Source organism: Pterocles gutturalis, unplaced genomic scaffold (assembly GCF_000699245.1).
Source record: "Pterocles gutturalis isolate BGI_N339 unplaced genomic scaffold, ASM69924v1 scaffold450, whole genome shotgun sequence".
NCBI classification, from domain to species: Eukaryota; Metazoa; Chordata; class Aves; order Pterocliformes; family Pteroclidae; genus Pterocles; species Pterocles gutturalis.
The window spans coordinates 94,664-109,507 of NW_010145642.1; the positions used below are offsets into that span (position 1 = coordinate 94,664).

The 14,844-nt window shown below is 41.3% G+C and overlaps 1 protein-coding gene across 1 annotated transcript in view; it reads left to right on the forward strand.

The window, feature by feature from the left end:
• ADAMTS17 (ADAM metallopeptidase with thrombospondin type 1 motif, 17) overlaps window positions 1–14,844 on the forward strand; it is a 107,681-nt gene that overhangs the window by 84,448 nt on the left and 8,389 nt on the right. Inside the window, exons 14-15 of the mRNA XM_010085437.1 lie at window positions 124–328; window positions 4,810–4,962. Of these exons, the coding sequence (XP_010083739.1) occupies window positions 124–328; window positions 4,810–4,962 (358 nt within the window). The remainder of the gene's footprint in view (window positions 1–123; window positions 329–4,809; window positions 4,963–14,844) is intronic.

Consider the following 14,844-nt stretch of genomic DNA (forward strand, 5'->3'; position numbering starts at 1 on the left):
CAGCAGTACAGCACCAATGAAGAACCCACAAAATCTAAGGTTACCCATTTCTCACTGTTTTTAAGTGAAGCCTAATGTTTTATCCCACCAGTTTTTAACTTTCCTGCTCTGTCTCTTTCCCAGGTGGGTGACTGGCCATTGGAGTCCCTGCTCTGCTACCTGTGAGAAAGGTGTCCAGCACCGGGAGGTGACTTGTGTTTATCAGTTGCAAAACGGCACCTACGTTAACACGAGAGACCTCTACTGCCTTGGCAACAAACCAACAACAGTACAAAGCTGTGAAGGACGGGACTGCCTTTCTATCTGGGAAGCCTCAGAGTGGTCAAAGGTAGGAACTTGATTGGAGAAAGGAGCCAGACTGCGCACAGCTCTGGATACGCTGGCCCTAATCCAGCTAAGTGCTTAAAATTAAGCGTGTTCTCACAGTCAGCATGCTCAGCAGGACTGTCATTTGTTGAGGTGATTAGTTTGGAGCTGAGGTTTGTATTCCATACTGGCTAAGATACTGAGGCAGGTTTTAGATACCATGCTATAGTAGCCGTATCTTTCCATCTGAAAACTGACCAGCAAGGAAAAACATTTCACTGACCTAAGGCCAGAAGTGTAGTAACCCACCAGGGCTTCTGGCTCCATTTAAATGCCATATGAAACAAATACCAGATTTATCAAGGATCTGCATGTTACAGAGAATGTACAATCTTTGGGCCTTATCCAACCTTCTTTTGTGTAATTCCAGGAACCTGGAAAAGCTGGTTATACTTTGTACAAAAGATGCATCTACATATAGTTGCAGAGAGTTAAGAAATTATTATTCTCGGATACTATAAAAGCATTTAAAAATATAAGTTATGTGTGGTTTAGACTGTTAGCTTGTGTTTTGTTTAGCAGCAGGGTGGGACTGTAGAGTTCCTGACCAGGACACAGCTAGTAAAGGGCAACTTTGTCTGTAACTTGTGAGTAACAGTCCTAATCAGATGTCCAGGTTAGTTTTGATATTTGTCTGTTAGGCTCATCCAAATGATGAGAAGATCCTTTCACTCTTAATGCACTGCTTGTGGCTCTACCGGTCTCATTCCAGACGGGCTGTGTTATGGGACACAGCAGCAGTCATTTCTGTGGGAAGGATCTTTCTTTGTTATTCATCTCTATTTTGAAGCAGTGAGCTCCTGTTTACAACATTGTCAAAGAGCTTTTGCAAAATACTGTTAGAAATGCGCATAAAAGTCACAGAAGCTCAGAACACAAGGGATCTTGCACTGAAGAACAGTGTCCCTTAAGAAATAGAATGTCATTCCACCGTCCACCTTTTGAACAGGAAATCTTTGGCAAGTGAGACGACAGTTAAGTGAGAGTAGTGTTTCCTCTCAGTAGGACCCTGTGTCTGTTCACTAATGCATGACATTAATTTTCTTTCTGAGTTCTTTCATTTCAAAAGACGTGGAGAAACACACCAAAGTTTTAGTAATTTGTCTGGTAGGTCTTTCGTGTGTTATAGATGTAACCTTTCAGATGATGCCCTCTTTATTTCTTATAGCTGAACCAGCTGAACTGTTTGTAGCTGAGACTGTTCTTGTGGTGCAGTTCCTACCTGGTTTACATGGGGATTTTTTACTTGGGGTCTTCTGCTAACGATCCCAGGTATTTCTCTCTCCTTTTTATGAAATGGAGTACAAGTCAAGTTACAGAAGACTTTTTCCAGAGTGGAAATCTTCCATATTTGTGACCATATAACTAATTTGCAAATACATAATATTTTTAGACACTTTTTTTCAGTAACGGCTTTAGTTTTCCTTTGATAAATTTATTTACCTTTTATCATGTCTGTAATTGCCCACTTGTGATTTTAAATTCATTCTTGTTCTGGCACATTTCTGCTATTACGTAGCACAGCCGACTCCGGGACACATTTGATGCTCTGCCAGTGTGCAGACTTCTCATAACTAGGACTTTCTTCAGTGGTAATCGCTTTAATCCTTAACATTTTAATCTGATATTGTGGTGTAAATATCACAGTAGCAGTATCACTTTATAGATTGATTTTCTTGCGTATGTTTTTGAACTTTTTGGTTATACAACAAAAAACAGTTGACCACATTGATGTCTGGTCCTCAATCAAAAATGTGTGTTTTCAAAGCAAATTCCAATACAATGTTCATTGTGGAAAAAATAAGTTCCCCTTTTATTGCCAAACACTTGAGATTGTTTTGGACAAAGTACTGCTCAACCCATTTTTAATGACAAAAATAGAGACTGTCAGAAAAAGGTGAATGTTTCTACTGTTCGGGAAGTAGAGTAGAAAAAAATGTGGATTTCCTTCAAATAAAGGAGCTGTATGTTAACTGCAAAGTTGTGTTGCTGCTTTACAAAACCTTTGGGATTTGACTAAGTAATTTGTTAATAAAATAAGACCTAATGGTCTCAGCTGGACACTCAGGGATTGCACATGTTATTTAGTAGACTGCTCTGTTGTGGGATCTCTGTAAAATCTGTATGTTAAGAAATTTTTCGTGAAAACAGAGGACTTGAGGAAAGCAAAAAACCTCTTAAAGAGGGCAATTTATATGTGACCACCAAAGATCTGTTGGAAAACTTTTGCAAATGCTGTTTTGTCTAGGAAAGTGTATGCGGTATTAATCTGTGAGTGACTTAAAAGCTTGTGTGAAGAACAAACAGTTGGTGGTTTTCCCAGACTGGCTTGTAAAACCCACCTAGAGATTTCTCCTACTGTGAAAAATACTCCCACTTCACTTTGATTTACTTTGAGTAAATTGGACCATCTGAAAGATTTTGTATATTGTGCTTTGTAGCTTGAGATGAACGAGTGCAACCCTGGGGAGTCCACCCTGAGGACTGAGGAAAATGATATTTAATTTGGGAAGGTCTATACAACTTGGGGCAAATTCATGGCTTTTAGGTACCATTTAGGGAGCTCCAGCCTGGGATCTCTGGCAAGCCTCGTGCTTGGAGGTGTCCAGCAAAGCAGTTTCTGGAATTCTGCAAAGCCTGGAAGAATTCATCCCCATATCTAGTAGAACTATACAATTGTGCTTGTTACCACGATGTTACATCCGTAAGGAGGTCACGCCGTGAGCAGCACAGAGTAAATTAAGTGGAAGGTTTCCCAGATTTTCAAGAAGTCACTTTGCAGTGCTCTCAAGTATTTAAAGGCACGTCTGTTTGCTTACCAGCTCATAAACGCTTGTCATTCATGTCCTTAACAAGGCCAGCAGGTCAGAACTGCCTGGATTGTATTTTTAAGGTGGTTAGACAGGCATGCTGAGATTTGTCCATTTGATGTAATTTATATCAAGCTGATGCTTGTTTCCAGCGTAGACCCCCTGGATGGAGAAGCTTCTTGGAACACGTTCAAAAGACCTCACAGAATATCTCATATCTTCACTATTTATTCAGTGTCAAGTCAACTGTCTTTTCCATGCCGATCCCCTGAAGGGGAGAACTTGACATGCTAGAGGAGGTTAGTTTTTATCTCAGTTGGTACATATATCATTTTTCCACCCACCTGTCCCCAGTGGCTCTTCAAGAAAATTTCTCACTCTTAACCACCGCAGCGGCATGAAAATGAAGAGCAGAGTGACTGGCTGTGCTGTTGTGTAGTGGCATGCACTGAGATGGCTGTGACAGCATCAGTGGGTCTTTTGCTGGTTATTTAAAACAGAAATTGTGTTTCAGTTCATGCCAGTGTCCTTTTCCTGCCTAGTAAAATCAATGAAATCAAGACAAATTCTCCAGTAGAACAGAATTTACGGCCAACCATTGGCAGAGGTAACAAATGGGTGACCAGATATCCCTGCTCTTCAGAAGCCACCTCCACAGTGCCCAGGCACAAAAACATTTCTAGTCAATTTGTGCTCACTCGCATGAATGTTTGTTAGAGTGCCCAAATGCTTGAATCAAGTCTTCCTTCAGCAACTGGTTCTAGCTGCTCTGGTAGCCTACTGCTGTCTCAGAGGACTTCAGACAATCCCTGCTTATGCTTTTGGTGTTGAGAAGTCTGTCTCTCATCCCTGCTGTTGTCTGTGGCTTGCTGGCCATGGTTGGAAGCTGATCACAACACTGAATAATGCCTCCCCTGAGCTACTTTTGAAGTTCTTCAGAACTAGTGGAAGAACTCAGAACCTTCTAGTGGAAGGTGTCCCTGCCCATGGCAGGGGGGTTGGAACTAGATGATCTTTATGGTCCCTTCCAAGCCAAACCCTTCTGTGACTCTATAAACTAACACAATGATGAGGATACGGCAAAATAAAGAGTGAAGGTCATGTATGTGTTTCACATGACAACATGTGACAACTGTGACTTCGCCGTGGTGTGTACAAACTGTACAGCAGAAATGTAACAGTGGTCTCATGCTGCTGTGGTTTAAAAATGCATTCAACATCCTCATGTTACTCCCATGGTACATCAAGAGATGTGGCAGCTCTGTGTTGTAAATCTCAGCGTGTCCTTTTTCAGTATGAATGATGAGCTCTTAAACACTAGATTTAGAAGGTTTTTTCATCTGTAACACCAATTCTAGCAAAATGCCAGCTGATATTTTCCAGAGAAGGTTTCTTTTCAGAATTGCCATTTTTCATAAGTAAAATATTTCACAAGCAGATATCATGCTTTTCAAATTACTCTTTTATGTTTGAAAGGGGCTTAGATGCTTAGATTATTGGGGGAAAATCTTACAGGTTATCAGTTTCCCTCTGTATTCATAAAACCAGCTTTTCCTTTTAGCTTTGTTACCAAGATAAAAGTTATAATTTCTAGGCATCATGTAACAGAAAACAAATACCTGTTTTTTTGCAGTGCTCGGCAGACTGTGGCAGGGGCATTCAGAAAAGAACAGTGACGTGCACAAATTCTCAAGGAAAATGTGATGCAGCCACCAGACCAAGAGATGAGGAAGAGTGCGAGGATCACACAGGCTGTTACGAATGGAAAACAGGCGATTGGTCTAAGGTAACACTGAGCACTACATGGTGTTTTCTTTCAAAGTGAAAGATGTTCAGCGTGCTATGCTTCTGTGTGCTGCCTGTGCTAAGCTGCAGTTTAAGTATTTGGAAAGGAAGAGTTTAACTGGTTTTGACTGGGGTTTTTGCTGGAATTTAAACTTTTCCCTTATGCCTTGTATAACCCAAACATTGCAACAGGAGCTTGTGAATATGATCCCGAAGTTTTAGAGAAGCATATTCCAGACAGGATAGAAATGAGTATTAATTGACAGCTTAACCACCCAAAGGCAAAGCCCACACCAGATTCCCACCACAGGTTGACTCTTGGTGTCAAAAAGCTGCTTTATAAACAATGCTGAAACTGCTTTCCATATTTCAGAAAGCAAACTCTAAACAGTTCTGACCAGCAAATTTAATTCTACAGAAAAGAGTTCGTTAGCAGTATCTTCCAAGAGTGCAGGGAACTAAGGAGGTGTCCCATGCCCAGGCTGGACAAGCTAAAAAGAAAATAGCAGAAGGCTGGTTTCCTTTAGTGTAGATATATGTTAAATATTTGCACATCGAGTTAGGAACCTAGTCACTGGGAAAAAGGGAAGTCTCACAAGGGGGCTGTGGTGAGAGTTTTGTCTCCCTCAAAGCATCACTGTAGAGCTGCGAAGAGAGCTGGACCTTAGTCTTCTTGCCCCACAAATGATAAATATGAAGGTTTGGGAGAACTGTTCTTAAACTGAATACTCCTGGGGGGAAGCACAGGGAAGCCCTAGCAGACTCAGAAACAGGGTAACGGAGAGCACTCACAGCTGAGTTCTGTTCCTCTGCTTCATGCAGATCCTGCATTCAAAGTTTGACAGGACCCTATTACCGCAGATGCAGGACTAGAGCTGTGCCACTGAATTTCATGCTAGTCTGAGACCTACACAGCATAGTCCAGTCCTAGACTCATTCCAACCACCTGAAATGAAAGAAAGCCATGAATTTAAAGGCACAGCCAAAACCACCAGTCCTTCCTCAGGGCTGGATTTTCCCTTCACTCAAGCCTGTCTGAACTTAGTTTCTCCGGTGACATCAGTGGAATTAATTCTCAGATGCAGTGGATTAAACCAGAGCAGAGCCTGCTCGTATTTGCATTCTGATCTTAAAGTAACAGGTAGTTTTGCTTGGGAAGGAGGCCTGGGAGTGTGAGAAACTCAGCCTTTGCCAATGCTGTTCATAAAGCATCCTTTACATTATTGACTTCATGTTTGCGTAAAGAACTAGAATTTCCCAGGAATATTCTGTTCCAGTTTGGTTTTATCTTATCTTTGTAACTGCACTGTTCTTTAAACAGAAAGCCTACTTTGTGTTGTGGAATGTACGGCATGTGCAGAAACCACTGGGATACAGTAGTTGCATTTTGCTTTCCAAAAACCCAAACTCCGCCGAGGAAAATCCAGTGAAATAGAGGCCCGTGATGGGCAAATTGGCTTATCTGTGATTGCATTTTTTTTTTACTTTGTTATTAGGAATTACAGATATTTATAGATATACTCTGTCAGATATTTGAATTTAATGGTGTCAGTGCTGGAGAATGCATTAAGAACCTGCCACATACAAGCGGTCTGTATTTATGCTGAGCCAGGAATTTGTATCACAGAATGTTTAAAGTATTGAACATTATTTTATTCATAACCTGGCACATAGACTCCATGCAGACTGGCCAAAACAAACAGTTCCGGTGTGTTAACAGGTGAAATAACATTATTTATTTATTTGTGGAATTTTCAAACATTCTGGCATGCAAATTGACCTGCGTTCTCTTTGTAGGGAGGAATATGAAATAATTGTGGATTCACTGATTACATGGGTTGAAAGTTCAGTATTGTAAGAGTGGTTCCAATCTGAGAAAGGTGTTGGTTCACTTCCAGAAAGGCTGCAATCATACATTGGTCACAGTAAATAGTGTTGTTGATGGATTTAGTGTCTGCATATGAGTAGGACAGGATCAGTGCAAAATCACTTGTTATTTGCGATTCTTAACTCGGGAGCAGGATCCTCCCTGTGCAGAAGGGCACAAAAGCTTATGTGCTGCATATGTGGCCTGCTTCTGTCTGCAGAGAGCTTGTGCCAACTCTCTGCTTCCCAGGAATTTCACCCTGTGTGAGTCCAGCAGGATGTTCTTGGACTTAGATTTGGTTTGTAATGAGCATTTAAAATTCTAGACATATTGGTTAATTCTGACGGGACACTTAGATCACACAATTAGATTCTTATTCTCTGGGTAGAGGGGTAAACAAAAGGCACCACTGGATTCCTGCAAAAGGGTATGAGTAGGTGCAGTTCTTTGAAGAAAATTTATTATCCCAGAAACCCAGATAGCTGAAGAGTTTAGTGTGGCATTCAATTCTTTGCAAATCCTGAGCGAAGGATTTTCATCATGAGGATCTGGAAGCTTTAATGCAGGGCGTAAACTTAGGTGGAGAGCCTTTACAGCTATCAGCAACTCCTCTTTTGTGTTGTCCGGCTTTAAACAGTTCCTCCTTTAAGGAGAAACACAAAGTCTGTGGCAGTTAGATTATAGAGAACTCTTTAAAATTCATAATTCCAGGGTAAAATTCCGTTGTAAAACATTTGTTGCTGGTGCTGTAAAAATCACTGTGAGAGAGCTTTGTGCTGCCTAAGATGAAAACTTTTTCTATTAATACAAATTGATGTCAGAACAAGCAACAACTTTTTGCAATTAATGCATTGTGCATTTGCCACTTATTGTTAAGTATCATCAGGGAAGCAAGATTTAATTCACAATAGCAATTATCACAGATTAAAATAAGGGGCTTTGATGGTTTATGTGCAAACAGCTTGCATGGTGACTTGGCCTCCAATCCTTAGTTACCCAAACCAAGATCATTTGAAGATACCAGGAAGTCACCTAAGAAAGAGGCAAAACCTCATTTAAAAAGTCAAGTCCAGATATAACTTGTAAACAGAAGAGGCTGTTTGGGTGGTAATGGCAGACTGTTATTTTTATCGTAGCAGTATTTACAGAATGCAGGGACTCTGGGCGTGAGAAGACAGATCACTTCCCCAAGGAGCTCCCAGCCCTATATAAATAACTCACCTCCCACCTGACAGTGATGGACGCGGTTATCCCACATAAGATCTTAGATCCTGTTGCATTCAGAAGGTGCCAGAGTGGGCAGCAGTAAGAGCTCCAAGTCCATGTCAGACAAGTTGTGGTTTTGTGTTCTCAGACCCTGATCCACTCCTGTGTGGAAGAGGTGAGGGCTGGAGGCATGGCCATGAGGATCTTTAACCTGCACCTACCAGCCAAAAGCTTGTCCACTGGCCTTAGTAACGGCTTTGCAGCCACTGCCTGACCATGCTCTGAAGAAGAGGAATTTTTTTCCATTTTTTGTCAGGTTAATTGGTGGATGGTCCTTACTACGTATGATAGCTGTGGAAAGCATTTGGAGCCAGCTGATGAGATTTAGTAAGCAGTCTGGGCTGTGATATTTGTATATTCCCAGTGTATTTGCGGCATATTTCAAGTGCTGTATGAGGAAGTGATATACCTAGTTCACTTTGCAAACACATAGTGCCAGGTCTGTAGTTATTTTAAAGGTCTTTGCAGTTACCTTTGTTAGTCCAGTGCTTGAGATTAACACTGTGCACTGTCATTCTAAAGAGAGAGTATTGTTCTGTTACTGGTAACCATGTGTAACCTCCATTACCGCTGCTATTAGACTTGCAACTTCCCTTCACTACTGCAACTTCTCTTTTAAACCCCTTATCTCAAAGGGATATAATTATAATTTTTGACATTTAACACAAATGCAGCACTGGTATTATAAGTTACATAACTAAACAGTTCCTGGCCCGAGAGTCTTCAAACCTTGTGGAAAGAAACTTCCCTGCACTACTGCAGCTTCTCTTTTAAACCCCTTATAATAATTATAATTTTTAACATTTAACACAAATGCAGCACTGGTATTATAAGTTGCATAACTAAACAGTTCCTGGCCCGAGAGTCTTCAAACCTTGTGGAAAGAGAGATTGCAGGGCAAAAGACCCACGGAAGGTGTTAACCTGAAATCATGTTTTTATTGTTGCCTAGATTCTCCAGAATTGCAATTCATTATATCATCCTTTTTTATATATGATGCAATATACAAATGGGAATCCAAGCCATCTCCTATTCAATCCTTTCTTCCAAAAGGAAATTCCACATCCAGTTCGCATTCAGTTAAAGAAACAAACATCTCATGCACTCTTTCTGCTTTGAAATAGTTTGTCCTTGTTTGAAATCTGAGCTGTGAAATGTTCTAGCACTGGAACCATTTTTACATTTTTGTTGTAGTTGCGCTAGTCAAAAGAACAAACATGGGTTGCTCAGTTTCCCAACGCTTGCCTCAGACTCTGAGGCTGCTGAAAATATGCCTCTTGATGCTTTAGCAAAACAGTAGTTCATTCTTTCACGATGAATTGTATTTTGCTGACAAACTTCATGTCAAGAATTACATTCCTGTGAAGAATGCAGGCAGCTCATGACCAGAACACATCTTTATGTATGTGGCTCTCGGGACGCGTAGCAGGACACCCAGCCCGAGTCCATACCGTTCGCCTGCTCCAGGCTGCGCTCGAAGGGATCAGCTGCGGGACTCCCACGTTGCGTTGAAGTCTGAAAACATATATCCCAAATGACGTGGGGGTGCAGCGCTGGTCTGCTGCGGGGAGGCGCAGGATTGACGTATTGGCTAGCTACGGTGGTGACAAGGATCGATTGTGCCTGCAGGTGAGCAGCACCAGGGACTGCTCAAGGCTTGCCCCTGTGTCCTCAGCTCCCTCCCCTTCTGTTCTAGGGAGAACGTAGCCAGGAAAGCACTCAGGTGCAAAGGCAGGGGCCAAGACTGTGTTTTTCGAGTTCCTGTTCTCCAGTTGGCTTTTGGACTCTTCTAGGGTGTAACTGAAGAGGCAAGATTATATAGCAGGAGCAATTCCCCACAAGATTTTTATGGATTTTTCTTCGTTTCCAGTTTTACTTATTTGTTTCACTATTTTCTATGCCTCGACATACTCTATTTCTGTCCTGTGACTGACGTATTTTGAGCCAATAGCATTGAATGGTTCAGGATCCCCAGTTTCTTTTTTTTTTACTATGCTCCTTTTAACTGATATTGTATCAAGGAAGGTAGAATTACCAGCGAGATACACTAACTCCATCGTTAGTGCCGACTTTCACAAGGGTGCATTTTCAGCTTCGTGGGGAGAGGTTTAAACATGCAACTTCTGTCCCACAGGCAACAATTTAGCTCATTAACCTATTATATTACATAGCCCGATGAAAAGATTTCTAGAAGAAAGATACACAGAAACCTTGTAATATATTGGCTTTGCCTTATTTTTTCTTTGCAGTTACAGTAGATGCTCTGTAAATACTAAGGCCTATATTAGTCTCAGATAACCCAATGTAAATCCAGGGTAACTGTCTTTCATTCTTCCCTACAACCCATTGGCCACAAGCCAAGAATCTCACTCAGCACAGTGGGTCAGGTATCAGCCTCTCTTACCTTAGTGTAAATCCAAATTAATTCAGCCACTTCAGTTAATGCAGGCTTGTGCCAATGCCAATGCAGATCAGGATCTGACCTGGCAGAGTGTGCAAGATCTTTGGGTCCTAAGTTGGAACCATCACAGATCCATGCTCTCGGGTGAAAACAGAAACATGTGACATGCCAAGCTGGGCTTCAACTAGGAGAGAAAGCAGAGGAGAAATCGTTTTCCACCATTTTATATCTCATATAACCACCTGGCACAACTTTTACTGGATTCCGTAAGATTGTACACTCCAGAAAGTGGAAAGCACTAGTAAGGATCAGCTTGGCAAAGTGAGGTGTTAAGCAATATTCTTGTTGCCAAATATTGTCAGTAGTGATAAAGCACATCTGAAAAATTACCTGTAGCCACCTGCCCTCCCTGGATATCAATAGTTGCCGATTTCTTTACATTATTTTCTGAGCCTATAAAGTGCTGGCTATGGGTTCTCATCCCAGGAGAATACTAACAGTAGGGAGGAAAATACTTATAGGAAAATATAATTCCTTATAAGAAGAATACCGGGTTTGTGCCAGCCATTGAGGTGTTTCATACTGAAGATCAGCAGTCATACATCACAATGGGTGGTAACAAGGATTTTGTAATTGCAGATTAATTGTTCTAGCAGGATTACAGTAGGTTGTATTCTCCAAGAGATAAAACCCCTAGCCCTGCAGTACACCAAAAAACATGCTGGGGTTGCTGGTTTGGTTTGAGTTTTTCTTCTAAAAATACTCTACAGTCTTCCAGTGCCAGGAAGGCATGTTTTCTGAGTTCCAAATGTTTGGAAACATCAACAAAATCCTCCATACACCTCACTTTTAGTGATTAATTCACATTACATGATAAGAAGAGCAAATCAAGGACAGCTGTGGTTTGAGAGGTGTATTCAAAGCTGTTGTAACTGTAGAAGCAAACTGTCCTTTGTTCTAACACTCATTACAAATTCATGGCTTGACCTGCCATCTGTTTATGATAAACTATGGACAACTTGTTAATTCTTCATAAAGGTCATAACTAAGTTCATCTTCTTCTACTTTGGAGAAAATAACTTTTCTTGTTGAACTGAGAGAAGACTCCGCAGGAAGGATGGTTGCTTAAAACCACAGTCACGCATCACAGCTGAGAGAGCCTTTCCTGCCACTTACGCTGGCTCAGCAAACAACTTCATGATTTGTGGCTGCTTGTGTGCATTCAGCACCGCAGCCAGAAACTGATGTTGGAAGATTGTCTACAGGCCTCACTGAGGCAAATCAATGGTTCTACAGAAGGTGGTAGAGCTGGATGTGATAGGAGAGGATCCACCAAGCTTTGGTCTTCAAACCTTCTGCTTCTCTGACCCTAGGCACCCAGGAGCCAGAGCATCGGGCTGTTGGTTACCTTTTTCGTCATCTTCACTGTCAGTGCAGGGCTTGCTGGAGTTTTCTCTGTTCCCTTTAGGATTTCATTCCACAAACTTGGGTAAGAGAGAAGTGAACCATCCTGAATCCAGAATAAGGGTTCTGAGAAAAAGACTTGGATCACTGAAGTAAGCTTCAGACGAGGAGGCATGAGGGGAGACATCTCCATCTTCCTGCTGCTGTTTCACAAGTCTGTCACCTTGGGCTGCTTAAAGCCCAGCCTAAGGCCCTTCTACGGCCTTGTACCAGCAAGTAGAACTGATCACTCTGTTGTGGACAAACTTAGAAATACAGTTTTCGTGCCTCCATATGCATTTTAGGTAACAAAAGAAAGTTCGTATGAGTTCAGCTCGTATTAACTACATACTTCTGTATGGTCATGGGTCCATCACTTAACTGAATTCACATCACTCGGTCCTGGCCATCTGACAGGTAGATGCCTTGTTTTGCATAGTTGCTGTATTCCCCTTACAGTCATTGTAAGACAGGCAGCTCCAGGTGGTAGTTTTATCTCCTTTCCTCAGGAAAGGCTGAATTGCCCTTTGAAGTGGTGACCTCTCTTTGATGACTACAAAGAGAACCTCAGCAGAGCTTGTTTGGTAGGATGAATCCCACTCCTTTTGCTCTTTGATTCTCTGTCCCCACATCTGTGAAATGTCTTTAGCTATGGTCAGAGGTGTAAATATTGTCTAACAGCAGTAAAACAAGGTTGAGCCTCTATCTAGACTATCTAGTGCTAACTGCCAGCCCCAGTCGATGCAGCTGCGGTTGGAAACCAAGGCACAGAAGGTGAAGCGATGCTGACTGCAACGCTGGCTGGCCATGTCATTCCCCTGGGGACTGCAAGCTACAGAAACCAAGTCCTGGTCATGCCTTTGGGGCAGTGACTGCTCCTTGTTTGCACGACAATTTGCACAGCTCATCTCTGCTGGAGTTTCTGGGAATGTCCATAGTACAAATTGTTTTGATGATTCTTTAGTAAAGGAGAATGTGCTGCAAAAAGACCATATTCTTCAGTGTTTTGTTTGAAGTGGAGCATGTTCTGTCACAGCGTTACTGTCTCATGTTCCAATACAGCCTCCAGTGATCCTATTAATTGGAAGAATAACTTTCCTTTTTTTATATTTTTTTATTTAAAAGCATAGTTCATTAAGTGCTTTTTTTTTTTTTTTTTTGATGGAGAATTAAAGCCTCCCACCAAGATCAGTGGATTGGAAATGGAATTCCATCGTGACTAGTTTACTCTTTTTTGTAATGTGCAAAAAGAAGAAAGTATGAAAGACAAGCCTGTTCATATATTGGCATTGATTTTCTCTGAGTTACTCTGAGATGTTACAGTGTCTAGGATCATGTTTTAAAAATATGAACAGTAGCATTTCCTTGCAGTTTTGTGGGTGGAATAAGCTATGGAATATTTCCACTTTGTAACTGCCACAGATCAAAACATTCCCCACGCATTATAGGTGGCATGCTAGAATATAGTACCCTGTGGGCAATACTGGATCATTTCACATCTCTACTTGATCCTGCTCTTGAAATCCAGTTTGAAAGCTTCTGATTGATATAATGAATTAAATGACACTTCCTCACTAGCATCCACCTGGGCTGCATTGCTCAAGTACTTAGGGGCACTGTCACTACCTAGAATATTCATGCATTCAGCTCTTAATCTCTGAACTCTGTACACAATGGAACTTTTCAGAATAGCAAAGTCAAGCTTAATTATGCAGCGAGACGTGCTGGATATACTGGTCAGGTCTTGTTCCTTAGGGTCATGCAGCTTGAAAGCACAGCTGTAGGCAGTTTGCAAAGATTGCTTCTCTCTTGATATTGTCACATCAGCCATGAGCATTTTCTTCTATAATTTATTGTTTCTTCCATACGGAGTCAGAAGGGTATGCATTTTTCCTTGGCTAAATTAAACAAATCAGTCATTTCACAAAAGTTTCCAAATGAAAGATTGTTGTAAGCAAGACCAGATATGTTCTCTTTACAGATCTGGGGTTCAAAAAGAAGAAAAAAATTTTAAAAAGGAAAAGACAAGAACAAGGAAGCTTGAAAAACAGCTTACAGTTTGCTTTGGGCTAATTAGATCTTATCAGTGAAAAGACAGAAATGTCTTTCTTTAGCGTGAAAGTTGACCTGGTGTTTATGAAAGCATATTGCATGCTGCTTTTCAGCTAGAATTATAGAGTTTAAATTAGTGATACTCATAAAAAGCCTGATGTTAAGGTGTGCAGAGCACTGACTTTCAGAGCACACACATGTCTACTATTAAGGTCTCAGGAACGCAGCAATTACAGGACATTTGTCAGTCATCTCAGATGCCATGTTAGAATGTTATTAATAGAAACTTGTCTTGCTTTCTTTCTGACTTTCATAGAATCAAGAACTAAGACTCCTGGGGGGAAAAACACTCTTCCCTATCCTAACGCCTTGAAATACTTGAACTCTGAAGTCAATAAAGCATTACTCTATCTCTGAATATTGGAGCTTTAGCGATAGTGTTATCCTTGGCTCCAGCAACTTTCAACAAACTGGGGACAAACCTGTATCTTTAAACATCAGATGACTGCAGACTGATGAATAAAGAAAAAAAATCTTGCCTTCAGCTTAGTTATGACAGTCATCTTGAACTATATCTCCTTCCAACAGATCAGCCTTCTAAATGTTGTAGTACGTTCATGATGGGCTGAAACTATGCTATGACCTTCTGCTGGAAAAAACAAGTCTCTTACAAAAGAGGCTGACATCTCTTAGGGGTTGGAAAAGTGACATTTTTAAAGGTGACACATGGTCTGAATGCATCCCTGCCCACCCAGCAACCCCCAGCCAAGGCATAAGCAATGCTTCACTCTCCCGTTCAGTCCTGAACAGATCACAGCCTGTCCTCTGTAGTGGTAAATCTGCACCTTCTTCTG